The sequence below is a fragment of the Dermochelys coriacea genome, chromosome 7, assembly GCF_009764565.3.
Source record: "Dermochelys coriacea isolate rDerCor1 chromosome 7, rDerCor1.pri.v4, whole genome shotgun sequence".
In the NCBI taxonomy this organism is placed as follows: Eukaryota; Metazoa; Chordata; order Testudines; family Dermochelyidae; genus Dermochelys; species Dermochelys coriacea.
Genome location: NC_050074.1, coordinates 2,855,286 through 2,877,719, shown reverse-complemented (window position 1 = coordinate 2,877,719; position 22,434 = coordinate 2,855,286). Strand labels below are relative to the sequence as shown.

General features: G+C 44.5%; 1 protein-coding gene across 13 annotated transcripts in view; it reads left to right on the top strand.

The window, feature by feature from the left end:
* FHIT (fragile histidine triad diadenosine triphosphatase) overlaps positions 1 to 22,434 on the top strand; it is a 1,103,840-nt gene that overhangs the window by 915,673 nt on the left and 165,733 nt on the right. For all 13 annotated transcript variants that reach the window (XM_043519701.1, XM_043519703.1, XM_043519704.1 and 10 more), the window contains one exon: positions 22,175 to 22,243. In XM_043519701.1, the coding sequence (XP_043375636.1) occupies positions 22,175 to 22,243 (69 nt within the window). The remainder of the gene's footprint in view (positions 1 to 22,174; positions 22,244 to 22,434) is intronic.

Sequence of the window (22,434 nt, the reverse complement as noted above, 5' to 3'; positions counted from 1 at the left end):
AGTTACACTCAGCTCTTCTTCAAGTCCCATTTTCAAAAGGGACTTAGATTGGAATTTTCAGAAGGTCTCAGCACTCATAACTAGGACCATATTTTCAAAACTGCTCAGCTCCTATTCAAGCTCTTAAATAAGTATACAGATTTGTCCAAAGTACTCAGCATGTAGGGTACAGAGCTCTATGAAAATGTGTCCGTAAGTGTTACAGTAGGTGCTGTTGGGTGCTGAGTGATTTTTGGAAATCTGGCCTTAATTGTGAGTTCTGTGCATTTGAAAGTCTGATCTTCTGTGAAACACTATTAAACCAAAAAGGAAAAAAATAGGGCCTAAATTTGCATCTAAATGTGGCCCAGTGTTTAAAAGTTCTGTGCTCTCACTGAACTATGCCTTAGGCCAGGTCCTAAGATACAGGCTATTTCAGACCATGGTGTAGAGCAAATTCCAAAAGAGTGGGGCCTTCACTTAGAGTGCCCAGCCAGCAGCCTCCACTCTTTATATCAATGGGGTTTCACTTTGAGCACTTCTGCTGATCTCAGCTGTGGCCATATTCTTAAAAAGACTAACAAAGTTTCCTGAGTCCTATCCTATTGTTTCCCATTTAGGGCTAAGACTCTGGTTCATTCTTATTTGACATCTCTACAATAATTTTTCTCCATTAAAGTCTTTCTCTGCTGAGAGACAGCAGTGGCAGGATTTATATGACTTTGGTTCTGGTCATTCCGTTGTGGCAGAGTACTGGCAACCCATATCTGGTGTAACTCCATGGAAATTAATGGCATTCCAATGGGGATGAATTTGGTCCATTACATAATATCAGTAAAGAAGCTGCTGCCTATGAAGGCTTCAGAACTGTTGCAGTATTAAAGGTGTATTACTCTTTATCCTCTAGATACCTGGCCTAATTCAAAAACCATTTCATGTGAAAACACTCTCCATATCTGGATACACAGATGTCTGAGGGGGATAGATTTTCTGAGTGGTTGCAGTGGCCCATGCAGAGACATACTGTGGGGCTATTCAGACTTGCATTGCTGGGCTAGTTTTTCAAAGCATATTTTCTAGAGGAACTCAATGAGCTCAATTTATTTCGCTGAACAAGGAGACAGTTCAGGGGTGACTTGCTCACAGTCTGTAAATACCTACATGGGAAACAAGTATTTGCTAATGGGCTCTTCAGTCTAACAAAGGCATAACAAGATCCAATGTCTGGAAGTTGAAGCTGTACAAATTCAGCTTGGAATAAGGCATAAATTTTGGATGGTGAGGGGGGTCGGAACAATTTACCAAAGGTTGTGGAGGATTTTTCATCGGGGCAATTTTTAAATTGGGATCTGCTCTAGTTCAAGCAGGAATTGTTTCAAGGAAGTTCTATGGCCCATCCTCTGGTGGGGGGTCAGACTAGGTGATTATTAAGGTTACGTTTTAATCACAGGTATTTTTAGTAAAAGTTATGGGGGCGGGGCTGACTCCACACCTCCCCGGAAGTGGCAACATCCCTCTCCCTCTGCTCCTAGGTGGAGCAGCTCTGTGTGCTGCATTCATCCCGAGCACCGCCTCCGCAGCTCTCATTGGCTGGGAACTGCAGGGAGGCAGTGCCTGCAGGCAGAGGCAGTGTGCCGAGCTCCCTGTCTGCACCTCCACCTAGGAGCGGAGGGATGTTGCCGCTTCCAGGGAGCTCCCCTGAGATAAGCGCTGCCCAGAGCCCTTACCCCCTCCCACACCCCAACGCCCAGTCCTGAACCCCCTCCCACACCCCAACTCCTGCTGCTGTTTAGCGGGGGTGGGGGGGCACAGTGGCCCGAGACTGTCCCAGCAGCGGCCGGTGCAGCTGGTCCAGGGGCTGCCTGAGGGTAATTACCCACCAGAACAGTTGACCAAGGGTCCTGGTGGATTCTCCAACACTAGACATTTTAAAATCAAGATTGGATGTTTTCCAAAGAGATCTGTTCGCGGAATTATTGTGGGGAAATTCACTGTCCTGGGTGACGCAGACTAGATCACAACGGTCCCGTCTGGCCTGGGAGTCTATGAATCCCAAGGAGGTGCTGAACATCTGCAGCTATTGTTGACTTCAATGGGAGTCTCAGGCTCAGGCCCTTGGTCTGTTAGTGCCAAGAAGTGGGGGCTGGGGTTGGGGGACGGCACAGTTTAGAAAGCATTCATGCTGCAAAAAGGTTGGTAGAAGGTATGGGTCAGTTCTTATTTTATCTGAACTGGCTTGCCTGGTCCCAAACAGCACATTCTGAGCCCTTGTGTCCTTCGTTACAAAACTTGTGCGGCTCCAGATGCATCTCGGGAGTAAACATTCCTTTAATTCAACTTCACTAATAGGCTTTTTTAAACACGTAACTTGTCTTAAAGTTGGAGTCAATAACTCTCCTAATTGTATGAATTCTTTAATATACTGCTAGAGGTGCTAAAACAATTGTACTTACATTAAATATGCTGCACTTATGCAAACATAGCACATAGATCACAAGTTCTAAAATGTACCTGGCTGCCTAATTAGTTAAATGTGAGCAATAGGTTGCATAAATAAAGAGCTATCCCTCTGTAAATGGCAATGTGTCATGGTGCTCGCTGGGTGTCGAGTAGCAAAGAAGAATTAATGTGAACACTTCTGGAGTTTTTTCTATCCGATTAGTAATTCTTTCAGCATTAGTAGATTAATTGCATTTATGAGGATGTCACATACACTTTGGACCCCCTGTTCTGCATTCCTTTTGCATCGCAAACTCCTGTTGACTTTGGCAGAAGTTTGGGTGCTAAAACAATGCAGATTAGGCCCTCGGTGGTGTTTGATTTATACCATATTACAGCAGATGCAAATCCACCTAGCAAATTCATGTTAACAGTGAGGATAGAACTCAAACCCTCCTGCTTGAAAAGCACAGGTCCTGAGCCTTCAAGGACAAACTCCATTTGTGATTAGCCGTATAGGGCCTATGACACACAGCTGCAATTCCATCTACCAGCAGGCTAGTGCAATGAAGTAGCTATGTACTAACAAATCAGCTGTGATCAGGGTAAACCCCTCATCTTTTTGCTGATGAAGGTATGCTGCTTGAGAGAGTCTGAGCATTTTCATAAGGCAGCATAAACTCATGATATGCTGCTTCTTGCTTCTGTGAATTCCTTGAGTGTGCTTTTTCTTTTGCATATGAAAACTTAGAAAATCCTACTGGGCGAAAGCTGCTCGGACTAGCCAAGGCGACTTTCATTAACAGTACTCACGGCTATTAATTTTAAACTCGTTTACATCTGCCTCAGTTCTATTTCCAGAGGCTCCTGCTGTGGTGTTTTACTGAAGCAGCATTGCAGAAGGTGGGGGATGCTTAAAGTGACAGTTCTTGTATGGCTCTTTTCCTTCCCAGAAGCAGATCACATCCCTGGTTCTCATGCTAATGTACACACCATTTTAAAAATAGGACGAAGGTTCGCAGTCCCTCTTTGGGGCTTGATGTGTGGGTGCTGCCTCGTGTTGCTGGTCTGTGATATACAGGAGGTCAGACGGGATGATCTGGTGGTCCTGTCTGGCCTTAAAATCTGTGACTTTTTACCCGCATCTCCTTCCCCAGTCCCAAGAATCAGCCCTCCCCCCTTGATTCCCATTCTCAACTTTCTCACTCTTTGCGCTCAGTATTTCATTTAAAGTGACAGTCAAAGGGCCCCTGCAGCGTCCGTTGACTTCAGTGGGCCTTGTGGGTGCCCTGACTCTATAAAGCTCACTCAGCCAGGTGGCATTTGCAGACACCCAGGCTTTGCAGGAGGGGCTCAGCAGTTCGCAGGCTTGTGACAAACTTTCCCAGCCTTCTGCTTCCTAAGTGATGGATTCACTTCTGTGTATTCCCTATGTGATTGTTTCAACCAGAGATCAGACCTGGTCTCAGCAAAACACTTTCTGTTATACCCAGTGGAAGCAATCAGATCCACTCAGTCAATGCGAGGGATGAAGACGAGCCAGATGCTGGCTTAATGGGTGAACATAAGGATGAATTCCAAACCCAGCCTGCTGGGAGAAGTGAAGAGCGTTATAGCGCAGGTTAAGTTGTAAGGGTTAAAAAGCAAACTGCCTACTAGCCTAAAATTAGCTTGCTGGTGCACCCACCCACAGGGGTGCAGATGTGTTGCATCTGGAAAATAATCACCAGTTACCTGCCTTGCACCTTGCAGAATAGGAGTGTGTGCATTCCACTTGGTGCAAGCACTTGTGTGTTCACTGGAGTGGGCACAGAGAGAGGGCTGCAAATGGAAAGTGTGGGGATCGGTTTCCTGGTTCCCCTGAGCCCAGTGCTCAGTTGACTCATTCATACCATGGTTAGGTGTGTGCGGGGAAGAGCCGCCTCATCCCCCATGCACGCATTGGGAGCGAGTGGGAAGGAGCTGGGGAAATGGATGGAGACTTGGTCACCTTGGCAACATGCCAGCCAGCTCCCCAGGGGACATATGTTGCACCAGGTGTAGGCCTAGCAGAGCCTTCCCCACCCCTCATCCCCAGAGCAGGAGGAGTACAGTGTGATTCTCAGACTCTCAATCTGCTCCTGCTCTGTCCTTATCCCTTGCTCAGAGCCATAATTTAGCTTTTTGCAGATCACTTTTTGTTCAGTGAAAGCCATTTTCTGTCTTATTTGTCCTGCAGTTTTCCTTTGAGCCCAAATCAAGAGGCCAGGCGCTCACAGCGGGTTCAGTGAGGGAGCTGCTTTCTTGGTGTCACTTTCCTCCACTTGTCAGGATTCTTTCTAAATTCGGTGATGCCAATCAGAACTCTGTGGTGTTGTGTCTCATGCAAACACTGGGGAACTGTGAAGCCGTCTGCTTGGGCCAACTTTCTGTTTCATTAACAAGAAACAGTTTTCTATAACCTCCTGATTAACCATATGTATTTGAGAGCATATGTTTGATATTCTTTACTTCTTTGAGCTCTTTGGATCACCAAGGTGTTTTCCTGCAAACATGGAAGTCCATGCAAAATAATACCAAGCCAGCTGCACAGATTTTGTACACTGTAATTAAGTTGTAGAGCTTCAAATGAATTTGGCTCCAGTTTGCCATGCTTCTAATGCCCCGTACTCTGTTCCAGTGTGGTGTTAAATCGTGCAGAAACAGAGCGTGACCTCACTTTCATGTCAGTTGATCTGGCAGGGCTGTTTTTGTGTAACTAATTTAAAAAGATTGATTGTTGGTTAATTACATTAATGAACTGAATCAACATGGGCACAGACCAAAGCTCAGCAGTCACCTAAACAGTCATTAGGAATATACATCTATCTTTTCACCCGTTTGTACAGCCTCCTGTTGAGTGACTAGGTGCACACAATGTTAATTCTGAAGGTTAAATGACTTAGGGACGTAATCATAAACTGCCCACATTTACTGACCTCGTGTCCATGTGGCCTCCATCACAGCAACCAGCGGGCATTTTGGACCAAATGTTCTCCAGTACAGCAGGTCTGGCAGTCTCAGCTGGGAGCCTGGCAAACTGTAGTGTCTATTAGAAATCTTACAGAGTTCTAGGGTTTAAAGCGCTTCTCAGGCTTAAATGATTTTGAAATTACTCTTTTCCCAATTAGGGGTAATTCATGTAGATCAAGGTTAGGGTGCACTAGAGGAGCTATGTTACTAAGTGTACCATTTGCCTGTAAATGGCTCATGAATATAAAGAAGGGTTGAATAGATATACATTTCCTTAATTAAATCTGAAAAGTGAAATGGCTGTGTTGTTTTTCGCCAATTACTAATGAATGATGTCTTTCTTTGTATTGATTGTTATTGTTATTGTTATTGTAGCAGGGCATAATGGCCTTGACTGACTCAAGGCCGTTTTGTGTGAGGTGCTGTACAGACATTTAAGTAAATTGCAGTCCTGGCCCAAAAGAATTTAGAGTCTAATATGAACAAGGTAAAGAAAAATTAAATGTATTAACATCTGATTGCAAAACGCTGCCTGGGGAAAAAAGCTGTTTTAAAATTGGGATAACCCCCCCCCCAAATGTTGGGACAATTTTTGTAATTATTCTTCCATATTTTTGACCAGTTCTGATGTCATCTTTCTTTAACTCAGAAAGGACCTGATTCTGCACCATTGAAGTTAATGGGAGTTTTGCTACTGACTTTAATGGAGCAGATTCAGGCCAAATCTGAAGCACAGTAAGAAGAAATCTCCTGCTGCTAGAGCAGCACAAGAATGAATGAGCATTTGCACCATCAGTTTGGGAGATGAGATCCTTCCTTCTCTGGATGTTAACTCTCAGTGCTGCTAGTCTCAACTCAGTATTGTGTAGAGATTGATTTTTCAAGCCCTTTGAGAGGGCTTGCCCTTGATTAAAAAAAACAAAGAAAGAAACAAAACAACACCACAAACCTGAGGTAACATTGGTGCTGTCACCCTGCTGTTCTTCAGGGGCTGATCCAAAGCTCACTAAAGTCAATGAGTCTTTCCATTCATTTCAGTGAGCTTTGGATCAGGCCTGAGATGTCCGACTTAAAGGATCTATGTTCCTTTTGGCAGATGCAATTTGTGCCAGCATTTGGCACCCAGAATTGAACTAGGGGGATAGATCTGATTGCCCGTGTCTCAAACATCCTCACTGCAGATGTAACTCAGGTGGCGAGAGGTACAAGTACTGAGATTTGCAATTGCAGTTCATTTTGAGCCTGATCCTGCACCATTGAAGTAAACAGGAGTTTTGCCCTTTGTGGATACAAACTGTGTTAGTAAAAAGGCATGGCAGCCTCACCCCTTTTGAAAACATAGGCTCTGATCTGTCAAACACTCACAAATTTGCAAATTTGCTTAACTTTAAAGCGTATGAGCAGTTCCATTGACTTCAGGGGCTTAAAGTTGAGGATATGTCCAAACATTGCAGGATCAGCACCTTGGCACATGATGACTCTAAGAACACATTAAATACAAGGTGAGGACTAGATTGGAAAATGACATATACGCAAATAGATAAAAATCACAATTTAGTTAAGTTCTTCTATTTCAAGCTAACTGAAAGATAGAGGCCAGTACCTTGGGAAGGAAAATATGAAAAGAAAACCACACTGAAACATTAAAGAATTTCTGATTAAGTAAAATTCTGTTTCTGCTAACTTTTTTTTTTGTTCCAGTCACATAAATTGCCATCTTTGAAATACTAAATCGCCTACAATCAGCTTTTTATAGTGGAAGATCATTTTACATGTACAAGATTTCACTGAAGCAGCTAAAGCACACAGATGAATGTGCAGACTTCGCAATAAAACTGAAAAATATTCCTATGCTCGGGGAGCGATGGCTGTTTGGTGTAGTTTTTTATTATAAATAACTCTATTTGGTCTTGTGTAAGTTGCACCTAGACACAGAGATATTCACTAGTTCTAAGGCAACATGGCTCTCAGGGATGTAAGAGGACTCATTACTGACACAAAGCTTAGAGAGTTTTGGCCAATGGACTGATGATCCTGTGATGACGAGCAATGCAGCTTGAATGACATTTCCTCATTCACCCAGAGTTGTGGGGATCGGTTTAGGGACCATCACTGAAATTCCTTACCTTCTCCTTGCAGTAGCCCCTCTTTCCCAGTTCTGATGAATCGAAGAGGAGCCTGGAAGGAGGCATGAACAATACTTCAGTCCCTCACAAACTAACCCCTGTCCATTTAGAACATACTTGCAACAATTGTGTAACAAATAACCATCCAAAGGAGATATTCATATTCCCCCCTCTCAAAATAAGCAAGTAATTGTTTTGTCTCCTGTGTAAATCCATTTACAATTGAATTTCTCTGGTGGCCCTCCATTTTTCCCATCCCCTCTCCTGTCCTCAAGAGAGGTTGTATTGTTAGAACTATTTTGGATGCTCTTATTTCCTTCTAGTGGAGACAAGGTATATTTCACCCCTTAGCTCAGCTGTCCCTATGCATGTGGAGAAATACTGTGTGTGTGTGTGCGTGTGTGTGTGTGTGTGTGTGTGTGAGAGAGAGAGAGAGAGAGATCATTAGTAATTCTCTAGGGACCTGAAAGTCCTCTGGAGTCTTTCCAGTGACATCAATGATCTTTAGACCTCATTTCAGGTACCAAGTCCATCTGTTATCAGTGCCAATAGTCAATCTCACACTAATTTCAATGAGGTGAGGATCAGCCCCTGGATATTAGTTATGGGATGGAATGAATTAGATCAAGTTAAGCTGTATCAGACTGTCTGGACAGGAATATGTCTTGTTCATTTCTTCACTCTACCTTTACCTCCTGGAGCCTGCTGAACCTTACAAGATTTTCCCGGGGTCTGAAATGTAGCTGATTAGCGCTAGAAAATAAATGAGCATTTTATTGCCTTTTGTATCTGACCTTTTAGAGGGCTCCCATTCTTTTCATTAAACGAGGTCTCTGAAGTGAAAAACACAGTCAGAATGCACTGGACCAGTGAGATAATTAGCCAGCACATTCCCCATAATTAGTGTGTTAGCATCTCTGGAGGGACATGAAAGTGTGCACTGTCCCTTTAACAGGACAATTTGATAATCCTCTTAACATTTTCTCTTTGGGCTGATAATATTTCACAGAAATTTTACTTTGTAAAATATTCCTAAAGGGAGGCTTAAGCAATAATGCACAGATTATGGAAATGGCTTTCATTAAGTGTAGGGAGAGACTTTACCGATGCCATGAATGGCTTCGAAACACATAACCCCCATTAGGAGCTTCATTTCAATGTTTATTCGTGGAACAGTAAATGTTTATTATAATACATGTTATTGAAACAAATTAAAGAACTGTAATTATGTGTATGGCAAGTGTTAAGGCAATATGCATTCATCAAGGCGTAAGTAAAGACTTGTCGGGGGGAGGGAGGAATATGCAGTCACAGTTTAAATATGCATCCCAATGCTTTGCGGCAAATACAGCTATTAAGGAGACAGATTAATCTAGGGCAAGGCATGGGACTGAGAGCCAGGTGATCCAGGATCTGTTCTTGAGTCTGCCACAGACTTCCTGTGAGACCTTGGGCAAGTCACTTGACCTTTCTGTGCCTTATCTGTAAAATGGAGACGATGTTTCACATGGGTGCAGCAAGGTTTTCAATTCTCTGCTATTTGAAGACTGGTTTGAGATCCTTGGGTAGAAAATACTATGTAAATCCTACAGCATTGTTACTGCTTGACAACAAAGTAAACACAATGGGGCAGTGCTGTACCACATCTCCAACTGGCACAGTGCAGGATGTGGCCAGGAACTGATTTGGCTTCCTGACCCTCAGGGCAAGCCCTGGCCTAACAATTCTTAAAATGGCTCCTGGGGGGGCAGAGGTGCAGGGCTTAGACCCAGTGCAGGGACTTCCCCCTCTGTTGAACATTCTGTGCTGGGTATTTGCAGCCAGAATCCAGCCCCTTTGCACCCCTGTAGTGGCACAAAGGAGTTGAATGTCACGACAGACAGTCCCTTCATTTTCTGGCTCTGGTGGGGAGGGAAACCTGCTAAAATCAATGTCCTTTGGCTGCAGCCCTTGCTCACTTTAAGGGCATAGTCGTTCACTCTGCATGCACATACGGGAGAGTACCTCTGGTTAAAAGTAACACCAGAACATACCTCTTATTGGGCCAAACTCTTCCCTCCTCACTCAGGGGCTGCAATCCAAGTTAGGGGGAGTTCTGCAGGGATCCGGATTGCAGCATTCAGCCCATCAAAAGGAGAGGCTCTGCCCCCAGAGGCTGGGATTTTGAAAGGAGCCCAGGGAATTAAATAACTGGTTTCTGTGGCATTTCAGTGGTAATTGGGTGCCTGATTCCCTTAGGCATCTTTGACAGTCCCTGGGTTGTTTAAATGATCCTGGAATAGTCCCCAGAGCTTGCAGAGACAGAACAGTCAATAAGATGGCTCATGCAGAGTGGCAGACAGCAAGAACCCATGGTCCGGATCCTCCTCTCGTCCCAGCTTTAGGGCAGTGAAACTTTGTTGACTTCCACAGAGTTATTCCCAAGTGCTGAGCCTCGGGCCATGGGTGAGGGGGCAAGGTGACTGCTTTCAGCTCACAGGCAGTGCTGCAGGTCCGGTTCACTTTCACTCAGTCCCTCCTTACCTCTCAGAGAGACAGTGCCGTAGGACACGGCCACCCCCCACTCGCATTGACATGAATGTGCTATTGCATGGGCTAATTATCGTTATCTTCATGCCAGGTTTCTTGCTTTTTGGCTGCTCTCCAGTAAAAGCTCAACATTCCCCTGTGCTGTATAAGTTTTAACCTCAGCTCTTGAGTGGGTTTGAAAAGGTTCTTGTGTATTTTTCCCTTCAATTCATATCATTATGGTGTCAGAGATCTTTGTTCTGGCCCACCCACACCTCCTCTCTGTACCATTTCCTAGTCGTCGACAGATAAGTCATTTACCAAGGACACTGGATCTTTGAGTTGATAAATCTCTCAGTGGGAACTGTTTGAAAATATACTCCACTAAGGGTCTGGCTAGGCTGGCACTGGGAGGTGGCATTCCCAGCTCTAGCAGATGTACACACATGTTAGTTCTGATCTAGCTAGCGTGCTAAAACTAGCATTGTGGCTACAGCAGTGTGAGTGGCTGCTCAGGTTAGGTTTCAGAGTAGCAGCCGTGTTAGTCTCCATCTGCAAAAAGAAAAGGAGTACTTGTGGCACCTTAGAGACTAACACATTTATTTGAGCATAAGCTTTCGTGAGCTACAGCTCACTTCATCGGATGCATACAGTGGAAAATACAGTGGGGAGGTTTTATATACACAGAACATGAAACAATGGGTGTTACCATACACACTGTAAGGAGAGTGATCAGGTAAGGTGAGCTATTACCAGCAGGAGAGGGGGGAAAAAAACAACAACAACAAAACCTTTTGTAGTGATAATCATCATTTCCAGCAAATGGCCCATCTTGATTATCACTACAAAAGGTTTTTTTGTTTGTTTGTTTTTCCCCCCTCTCCTGCTGGTAATAACTCACCTTACCTGATAGCTCTCTTTACAGTGTGTAAGGTAACACCCATTGTTTCATGTTCTCTGTGTATATAAATCTCCACACTGTATTTTCCACCGAATGCATCCGATGAAGTGAGCTGTAGCTCACGAAAGCTTATGCTCTAATAAATTTGTTAGTCTCTAAGGTGCCACAAGTACTGCTTTTCTTTTTGCGAATACAGACTAACACGGCTGCTACTCTGAAACCTGTGTTTTTGCTCAGGTTAGCTGTCTGAGTACAATCCTGCAGCTGAGCCCTTGGAAGCAAGGAGAAAGCAAAAGCATCATATGACTTGCCTGGAGATCTCCCCCATTCCCTCACAGGGCTGTTTCCCTGGTCCTCTTCTGTCTCCACACCCTTTCTCTAGGTGATCCCATCCGCTCACAAAGCTTCAGCTGCCATCTCTGTTTGGATGACTCACAAACTCTAACTTTCAACTGCCAGCCTATCTCCCTTAATCCAATCCCCGCTGCACGTCTGACATCTCCTGCATGTCTCACCATCATTTTACACCTAAATGACCAATACTAGTCTCAATATCTTCCCCTCCAAGCTTTCCCTCTCTCCTCTGCGCTCTCTCACTGCTGAAAGCACCACTGTCCTCCCTTCAACCCATGCCTGTGACCTCTCTGTTACTGGTGAGCCGCTAGTGCTGATTCTGCCTCTCAGTGCCGGCACCCTGTGATGGGAGCCTGTGACTAGGACCCAGGCCCGATGGGGAATACAAGGGCAGCCAGTGAGGGTTCAAGGAGCTTGCTGAGAAGAAGACAGCTTGGTGAAAGCTCTCTCAGGCAGAGGGACCAGGGATGGAGATCCTGGGTTAGTGAGGACTTGGGAAGGGGCTCTCCATACCAGCTAGATAGAAGGGCCTGACTGGAGTTACCTGTAGAAAGCATCAGGTGACGGGATCTGGGTTTTGGGAAGGAGCTATTGATCCCAGCAAGGGGCTATAGAGATGGCAGAGGCAGGGATAAACCAGTTTAACATTCTTTTAATAAACCAGACTCTGAGTAAGGTTGTTATTTGATGCATGAGAGCCCATGTGTGACTACTGGGGAGCTCAGCAAGGGGGAAAGGAGGCAGTGGTTGGGATCAATGTAACAGGGTTACCCAACCCCCACTTCTAGGCTGGGGCCAGATCCTGCTGCTGCTTCCTCTGTAGTATTTTTAAAATCCATCCATTTCATCTTACACAGAGTGGCTGTCTCAGGGTGTCCTTTTGCCACGGCTGGCTCCCTCACTTCTCTCTCTCGAGCATTATTCCAGCTATAGGAGCATTCCCTTGGAAAAACAGTGCTGGGGGTGGGTGACCAACCAAGAATTTGTAGATGCCTGGTCTCTAGACCTACATAGGTGCGGCTTGCTAGAAACTGATGAATGGGAAAGGCTGCACCTTGAAGTTGTTTGCATTGCATAAAAAAACTACTTTACTGAGCCTACTAACTTACAGATAATGCTACATATTTTTATGGGCCAGTAGAGAGAGCTTTTTCTAGTAACTAACTACCTACAGGTGTTCAGACCTTTCTTTTATAGAGTGCTTTTGTTACAGGGCCAACTAATCAAGTAATTAGTCAAGAATAACAAATGAATATGCTATGGGAAGACCAATTTACAAGAATGGAGAATTGCCCTATTTTTCATATTGCTGTCTAAATATTGTGTGTGTTACCCTTTGTCGCCCACTCTCAGTCTTACTCAGAGGCTGGATACTATTCTGGAATTTTTGCTGTGAATCTTGTCATGAGAAGCTTTTTCTCCTCCTGTAAAATCCAGTGTCTTTGGAATGGACGGCAGAAGTTCTCAAGCAAACAAGAAAGTGCTGTCAGCAAAACTGGGCTTTTTTCCCAACCATGGTCCCTTTGATTGTAATGTTGGCCTGAGGCATATCGCAGGTGGCAGAGTACAGCTAAGTAAGGCGTGGGAAAGTGGCTTGTCCTGATCAGTGCCTTTATCTGCCAGGAAGGTTGTAATGCTTGTCACAGATCAGGGCTAGCTGTATCTCTGACCGCCCCTGAGTGCAGCCTGCATGGGGGACAGGCTCTGAGCCTCCACCTCCCTCAGTGGAATCTCACCTTTCTCTCACTCCAGACTGGGTCCTTGACTGCAAACCCCGGATACCAGCTGTGATTGCAGAGCAGGCCCAAGTGGATTTGGCTGCCCTGTAAGGCTTCCCACCAATGTGAGAAAACAATGAGGAATCAAAGCGTAACAAGAGAAACAGATTAAAAGCACAGCTGCCCTGTGAGCAATTGTCTAACCTAAATCTATATGCAGTGTAGTTGTAGCTATGTCAGTCCCAGGATATTAGAGAGAGACGGTGGGTGACGTAATAACTTTTATTGGACCAACTTCTGTTGGTGAAAGAGATGAGCTTTCAAGCCACACACAGCTCTTCAGGTCTGAGGAAGGTTCTTGGCTCTGTGTGGCTTGAAGGCTTGCCTCTCTCACCAACAGAAGTTGGTCCAATAAAGGATATTACCTCTCACACCTTGTTTTACCAAAATGTAGATAGGCTTAGCTAATCCAGACATCCCCACTTCTGGTTCTGGGAGGACAGTCTGCCCCGTGCCACCCTTGTGTTTCCCTCTCTGTCTTCAGGGTTCCTGTTCCCTTGTCCTTGGTCTCCTGAACCAGTTTATGCATCCCACCAGTGGTGGTTGGATGTAACTTATTACAGTTAATAGTTCCTGATGAGGGCTGACAAACTCTTAACTGGGCGATTCTTTCCTTTCCTGTTGGAAGTTATCCTTGTAACCCTGCAACAAGCTGTATAACAACCAGGCAAATGGCACGCATAATAGTCATAAAATAGTACAGGGATCTTCTATATCCTTCACGGTGCCATATGTTAATGATCGCTGATTCAACACCTGTCTTTAGCGTTCCATCTGTTGACAAAATCACCTTCAACATCCACTTCTGCAACCTATTCCTAGCCTATCAACAGACATTTCTGTAACTAGCACAAGGGGACTGATCGGCTATTCAAACAAGTTTATATATATATATATATATATATATATATATATATATATACATACACACACCACCTTAGCTATAGGCATCACGCTGTGCATGGCCTATAATATTAAAACAAAACTCACCTGAGCAGGATGGATTCTCTCTAGGAAAACAAGCTCCAGTTTTCTTGGCTAAGATTTTTGCAAATATTTTACAGCTGATGTTCACTGGAACTCTCCTTTAGAGGTATAATTCCCACAAACGCCTGCCTCTTTGCCAGATTTCAATATTAACAAGATTAGAGCACTCTTGAATGACCTAGGCAGCCTGCCACTTCCCAAGTCACATTGAAAACTTTGCATAGTTCTGAGCCTAAGACTTCTTCATTGAAACACAAACACTGGAGGTGGCAAAGACCTGTTGGATCTAGTCAGTTCCCTTGCCCATGCAGGCTTGTCTCTTACAGGGTATTCTGGGTGTCCAGTGATGGGGCTGTCACTACTTCCTGTCATGCAGCCTGATAAATCTCACCATTAGTAATTGCTGTTTATTGATCATTCTTCATATTGAGGGAGCTCTTAAAATGTGGTAGGTACTTTTCAAAGGTAAGAGGGGGAAGTCCCTGCCCTAGAGAGCTTGCCGTCTAAAAGGCATTACTTCCTGAAGGTCATAAAAAAGGAACATTTGGGGGATTTCTTCTGTGACTGGCACACACTGGTGTTTGGAACGTAGTTAGGGTTCCCTGTGCCGAATCCGAACAGAAACAAAAGCAGTAGCTAAACACACCAAGCAGTGCCGGTGTATGTTCACTCATCTCTGTCCTGATGTCGGAATTATGGCTTGTTGTATCAAAATCATGTGAAACCAAAGAGCACTTTTTAAGAAAAAGAAAATACAGCTCAGCAGTGAATGAAACTGTTTGGTGGAGTGGGCAGGGCTGAAGGAAGGGCATGGGATCTAGAGATTTACCTGCTTTCTTCGCTAATTGCGGCCTTTCCAAAAAAGAGTGGGGCACATTAATTACTCTGGGGCGGGCAGGAGGAGCATTAGCATGATTGCTCCCCTGACTGCACTTTTTCTATGAATTCAGATTGGACCTCAGCTTCCAAGGGCTGTCGATCTGTTACCTCTCCCCAGAGCTAAATTCACTGGAAGAGAACCTTGTGAACCTGATACAAGGCTCTGAGGCCAGCAAGTAACCTAATCTGACATAACATCTTGTTTTATAGGCAAAGAAGACATAGGACTGGTTCCTGAGAGTAGCTCAGCCGCAGCTCAGGAAGGAAGTTAAAAGCCACCTTTCCACTCTATCTTCTCATCTTCCTTCCCTATTCTGGAAGCCATTTGGCCATTTTTACCTGTGTAAAGTAGAGCAACCTCAGGGCTGCTCTATGTTATGCCATCTGCCCATGGCCCTAGAGTGCAGTTCAGGGATCCCAGACATAGGGATGCCACTGGCCATAGCCCTCCCCGCAGGCAGTAGATAGGAGGTAGGTGTATGAGCTGCTATTGTTATTTATTATTTCTATTACAGGAGTGCCTAGAGGCCCCAAATGAAGTGGGTTGTTCCTCTGATATTCTTGTTAACTGCTGGAATTAGCCTACCTTGCTTGTCACCATGAAAGGTTTTCCTCCTTTCCCCCCCCCTGCTGCTGGTGATGGCTCATCTTAAGTGATCACTCTCCTTACAGTGTGTATGATAAACCCATTGTTTCATGTTCTCTGTGTGTGTATATCAATCTCCCCTCTGTTTTTTCCACCAAATGCATCCGATGAAGTGAGCTGTAGCTCACGAAAGCTTATGCTCTAATAAATTTGTTAGTCTCTAAGGTGCCACAAGTACTCCTTTTCTTTTTGCGAATACAGACTAACACGGCTGCTACTCTGAAACCTGTCTTTGTGGCCAGGGAGAAACTTCAGATGGCTCTGCAGCATATTGTAGGGATGTTCTGTGCCATTGGAGCCTCTCAGAGCAGCCAGGGCAGACAGGAAGATCTGGCACATAGTCTTTGGCCATCCGGTGAAGTCTGATAACCAAATGTAGACCCCTATCCAGCAGCGCACTAAAGCACATGCATAATTTCCAGCATATGACTCGTCCTCCGGAATCAATCAACCTGATGGTTCCATTCACATGCTGCAGCTTAAGGGTCTTGCTGGATCAAGGTCTTAGTGAAAGAAAAAATTAAGAACCAAAAAAAAAAAAACCAACCAAAACCCCCCACCCAGAAGGCTGTTAAATTGGAAGGCAAATTAAAGACGGCATAAGTTCCCTGTTCCAGATGTTTCTCACCAATTTGCACCTCCGGGTCCATGCTGCTATTTTATCCCGATTTTCTCAGGAAAGCAGAAGAGAAGGAAACTACTTCAAATGTAATTGCACCTCAATGCTCCTGCTTGACTCTATTACACAAACAGTCAGGAGAATTCAGATTGTCCTCCGTGTTCTTTTCAGAGCCAAAAAACACCCAACATATCTGGGATATCTGCAGTCAAACGCCTGCTTTCTTACTTGGTCATGGTTACCTTGTCCAAACAACATACCCCTTGGTTTTTAAATATGGTAGATAGATTTTGTTCTGCAACGTATCGCGTTCCATAAAAACATAATGCAAATAGTAAAGGTGAACAAACCATGAAATTGTCCTACTGCTTTTAAGTGGCCCAGATGCTAGTATAAACGTGGGTGGGGGTTGGGTTTTTTTAATACAATTGGCATATTTTTTGTGTTTCTCATTTTTAATTCTAATAGCAGGCAGCCTTCCTGGGTAGAGGGTCACATTAGGAAACATTTACAATGCAAGTCATCGTGCACTGTATCTTACTGCTTTTTTCAGTCTTAGAACCTGATTCCAAGTCCATTGAAATCAATAGGCGCCTTTCCATTGATTTCAATAGGGTTTGTATCATGTTCCTACTTGAACTGCCCAGATTGTCTGTCACTGTCATATATATTACCTATCCCAAATACACCTTGGGACACTTTTCCACCAAAATGAAAATGACTATTAAAAATTGCTCTGTTTATCTTTATCTACCACTAGCTAGCTGATATAAGGCGATAGACAAATGGACAGAAATGCATTCAAACTTACCTGTGTCAGGTAAATATCAAGACCTGTATGTTCCAGGAGGAAAGAAACTGAATGGCAGGTTATTTACAGAATATAGTGTATATTTTTAAATTGAAAAAGCAACCCAAAAGCTTTCTAGTCTGGTGAAATTTCTAGCACAACCTTTAAGCTCCATTCTCATAAAAAGCCTTAATTTTCCAAATGTAAAGTTGAAGGCCCAGTGGTACCAATGAGCAACTTTCAACTTGCAGTGTGGTTTTGAGCAATAGATCTTCAGAGAAATGATGCCCAGATGATGTATTGCACTAATACATCATACCAGCACTATCGCTTTCATGATATATTAGTATAATACACTATCAGTACACTATCACTGATGTATTACTCAAAAACCACAGTTTTTAACCTACAAAAAGCATCTTCAGCTGTAACCTGATTATTATTTTTCTCCATAGTTTTCGGCATAAACAATAGGGTATTCCTCAGCTTTCTCTAGGGCAGTCTAGGAAAAAAGGGAGAGGTATTCAGACTACCTTGTTAACTGAAACTTTTTCTGTAACTTCTCTCTATTCCAGTGAGCAAAGGCTTCTTATGGACTGAAGCTAACACCATATCACAGTGTGTAAATTTCCTACCAAACAAACAGGCAAAATTGTTTTGATTTTGGGCTTCAATCTACACTTGAGCCACGTGTTCTAAAAATCTTGCTGCGGTTCATCAGTGGGGGTTGATTTGCAGCTCAGCAAGTGATACCGGGGCAAAATCCGTATAACGCTTTGCACAAAGCACTCGGCTGTTTCTGGTGCCCCTAGCTCGACCATATCTAGGCACTGAGTATGAGGATTTGTAGAATCATAGAAGACTAGGGTGGGAAGGGACCTGGGAGGTATCTAGTCCAGCCCCCTGCTCAAAGCAGGACCAACCCTAACTAGATCCTAGTCCAACTAGGACCCTTTGCTCTCCCTCCCCAATGACAAATTGAGGGGATTATACACAGGAACGGGTTACAAAGAGAGAGAGAGAGAGAGAGAGAGCAGGGAAAAGAGAAAGGAAAGCCATCTTGCCATTTTGTAGCCCCCTCCATCATGGAAAAGCCCATGCAAACGGGAGTTTGGCCTGATGCTCTTCATGTGGCTTCCCTGCTGGCAGGGGAGACCACAGAGGGTGGCTCCCTGCTGGGAATGGCTGTCTCCAGCTCCTGAATCTCCCTTTGTACATGTCACAGGAATTTCCCTGGGACAGCTGCTGCTGCAGTCAATGGGGCTGAATCCAAGATGGAGTTGGGCCTGACTGACGGACATGACTTGCCTAATGCTATGTAGGAGTCAGGGACAGAAGTGAATTTCGAACGGACTGCAGAGAAGTTACACCAGGGAGGAGTTTGGGCCTCTGTATCCGAGTGTCTCCACTCTGAACCGATAATGATACTTAGCTACCTGCTGGGCTGGGGGAGAGAAGAGGAGCTGTTAAAGGCTCAAATTGGAAAGCGTTATATAAATGCTCAATATTTCATGGCTGTGATATAATTTCTAGTATAGGCTCAGATAGGTGCTATGGAGATAGCTGAGAGAGAGATTGTGAGGTTTACTGCTGTGGCCACAGAGGCACAGGCTGCTGCAGCTGGACTTTAATTCTTTCTCTCTCTATCCCCTGGCCCTCCTTCCCCCCTGCATTCTCTAGCTCTCTCATCCAGAGGCATATTTGAACTTTGGGACTTAGTACTGGTGCAAACAAATAGATAATTAGCAGTATCTGTGATAGGCTTCCTGGTTGAATTTAGAGCCAGCTGCAAAAGGCTTTCAACCCTGTAGGAGTTTCTCTCAGTTGGTCTGCATATGCATCCACCTTAGCACTTCTTCCTGGATGCTGAAATACACAATGATAGCCTGGCTTGCTCTTTGCCACTCTATTCATGCACAAGTTTAGTCTTAAGCTCTCCACAAGCTCAGGTGTGAGGATTCTTAGCAGTAATAATTATTAAATGATGGGGGTTCACTTATTTGAATTTTATCCCCTTGTTTTCATTATTTGAAATTATTTATTTACCCATCTTTCCCCGGAGTTCATGATCGAATACAGCCCCTCTCTCTCCATAGTACAACAGGGCCAATCTTAGTTGATCCGTTGATGTCAACAATACATCACACCCCTGGAGGCAGCTAGCGCGACTGCATCCAGGAAGAGATGCTTTTGTGGGAGGGTGGTGCTCTTGCAGCTACCAGTGCCGGGGTTCTGCTGAATATGGAGGGAGCTTTAGGGCCCGATCCCATGTCCACTGAAGACAATGGAAAGACTCCCATTGACATCAGTGGGCTCCTTCATTTCCACCAGTTTTGCAGAGGACTGTTGCGCTCTGTGACTGCTGTAGCCAAACGCCCTTTCTGGCTATGCTCCTCCCTTAACTCTTCGTCCTCATAAGGGTTGTGAGCACTTTGCACTCCCAGAACCTGGACGCCCAGTGGGTTTTATACCACCAAGGTCCTCCATCACAGATTGTACCAGCGACGTTCAGGTTCCACTTTCTTGGAAGATGTTGTAAAAGCAAAACTTTTATGTGTCTTTTTTAGCCTCGCAAAGTACATGCTTCAGAGTAGCAGCCGTGTTAGTCTGTATTCGTAAAAAGAAAAGGAGTACTTGTGGCACCTTAGAGACTAACAAATTTATTAGAGCATAAGCTTTCGTGAGCTACAGCTCACTTCATCGGATGCATTTGGTGGAAAAAACAGAGGAGAGATTTATATACACACACACAGAGAACATGAAACAATGGGTTTATCATACACACTGTAAGGAGAGTGATCACTTAAGATAAGCCATCACCAGCAGCAGGGGGGGGGAAAGGAGGAAAACCTTTCATGGTGACAAGCAAGGTAGGCTAATTCCAGCAGTTAACAAGAATATCAGAGGAACAGTGGGGGGTGGGGTGGGGGGGGGGAGAAATACCATGGGGAAATAGTTTTACTTTGTGTAATGACTCATCCATTCCCAGTCTCTATTCAAGCCTAAGTTAATTGTATCCAGTTTGCAAATTAATTCCAATTCAGCAGTCTCTCGTTGGAGTCTGTTTTTGAAGCTTTTTTGTTGAAGGATAGCCACTCTTAGGTCTGTGATCGAGTGACCAGAGAGATTGAAGTGTTCTCCAACTGGTTTTTGAATGTTATAATTCTTGACGTCTGATTTGTGTCCATTCATTCTTTTACGTAGAGACTGTCCAGTTTGGCCAATGTACATGGCAGAGGGGCATTGCTGGCACATGATGGCATATATCACATTGGTAGATGCGCAGGTGAACGAGCCTCTGATAGTGTGGCTGATGTGATTAGGCCCTATGATGGTATCCCCTGAATAGATATGTGGACAGAGTTGGCAATGGGCTTTGTTGCAAGGATAGGCTCCTGGGTTAGTGGTTCTGTTGTGTGGTGTGTGGTTGCTGGTGAGTATTTGCTTCAGATTGGGGGGCTGTCTGTAAGCAAGGACTGGTCTGTCTCCCAAGATCTGTGAGAGTGATGGGTCGTCCTTCAGGATAGGTTGTAGATCCTTGATGATGCGTTGGAGAGGTTTTAGTTGGGGGCTGAAGGTGATGGCTAGTGGCGTTCTGTTGTTTTCTTTGTTGGGCCTGTCCTGTAGTAGGTGACTTCTGGGTACTCTTCTGGCTCTGTCAATCTGTTTCTTCACTTCAGCCGGTGGGTATTGTAGTTGTAGGAATGCATGATAGAGATCTTGTAGGTGTTTGTCTCTGTCTGAGGGGTTGGAGCAAATGTGGTTATATCATAGAGCTTGGCTGTAGACAATGGATCGAGTGGTATGATCTGGATGAAAGCTAGAGGCATGTAGGTAGGAATAGCGGTCAGTAGGTTTCCGATATAGGGTGGTGTTTATGTGACCATCGCTTATTAGCACCGTAGTGTCCAGGAAGTGGATCTCTTGTGTGGACTGGTCCAGGCTGAGGTTGATGGTGGGATGGAAATTGTTGAAATCATGGTGGAATTCCTCAAGAGCTTCTTTTCCATGGGTCCAGATGATGAAGATGTCATCAAGGTAGTGCAAGTAGAGTAGGGGCATTAGGGGACGAGAGCTGAGGAAGCGTTGTTCTAAGTCAGCCATAAAAATGTTGGCATACTGTGGGGCCATGCGTGTACCCATCGCAGTGCCGCTGATTTGAAGGTATACATTGTCCCCAAATGTGAAATAGTTATGGGTGAGGACAAAGTCACAAAGTTCAGCCACCACGTTAGCCGTGACAGTATCGGGGATACTGTTCCTGACGGCTTGTAGTCCATCTTTGTGTGGAGTGTTGGTGTAGAGGCTTCTACATCCATAGTGGCTAGGATGGTGTTTTTAGGAAGATCACCAATGGACTGTAGTTTCCTCAGGAAGTCAGTGGTGTCTCGAAGATAGCTGGGAGTGCTGGTAACGAAGGGCCTGAGGAGGGAGTCTACATAGCCAGACAATCCTGCTGTCAGGGTGCCAATGCCTGAGATGATGGGGCGTCCAGGATTTCCAGGTTTATGGATCTTGGGTAGCAGATAGAATACCCCAGGTCGGGGCTCCAGGGGTGTGTCTGTGCGGATTTGTTCTTGTGCTTTTTCAGGGAGTTTCTTGAGCAAATGCTGTAGTTTCTTTTGGTAACTCTCAGTGGGATCAGAGGCATTCTGTACATCCCCATGTGTCCTCCCCATAATACCACTGCTACCTGAACAGCTGAGCCTGCGGAGAATTTCCTTTATCTCATAGTCTTCTCAGAATACTGCTGAGCCAATACTATGTAACTCTGCCCCTGCAGCCCCCTGGCTTACACCTGCTATCTACCTTCTACTGCAATCCAAAGTTGGCAAATTCTTATTCCTGTCAGTTTCACAACAATCAGCTTTAAAATATGCTGTCATTTCAGAGCGCTGGCTAAATACAACTCAGACTGACAACTCTGACTAATTCCTAAACTTTCTGGCATTTCACTCAAAAGCTCATATTACAGCAAAGTTGCTTTCTCATGTTTTTCATCTTATGTGGTCTCTGAAGATTTGCAATACAGTTATAGAACAGGTTAACATTTTTTTCACTTTGAAAATAATACAGTGGGAGCCAGTGTGTAGTAATAGGATGTCAGGAAAACATCACTGTCAGCCTACAAAAATAATCTAGATAATCACCATTGTTTGTTGTTTTTGAATTTTCAGCACGTTCATGTCCATGTTCTTCCAAGGAAGGTTGGAGACTTCAGCAGAAATGACAGTGTCTATGATGAGGTAGGTCTCATTCAAAGATCTTATTGCTAGATCAAAGTGGGTGTCAGCTTAATCAACTTAATGAGCCAGGTCTTGCCCTAGATAAACTGGCAATATTTAAAGTGAACTCCACCAAATTTGACTTTTTTAAACTGCTGGCAAAGAATCTGGCAATTACAGAACACCAGGACAGGATAGTGTATGGATTTTCT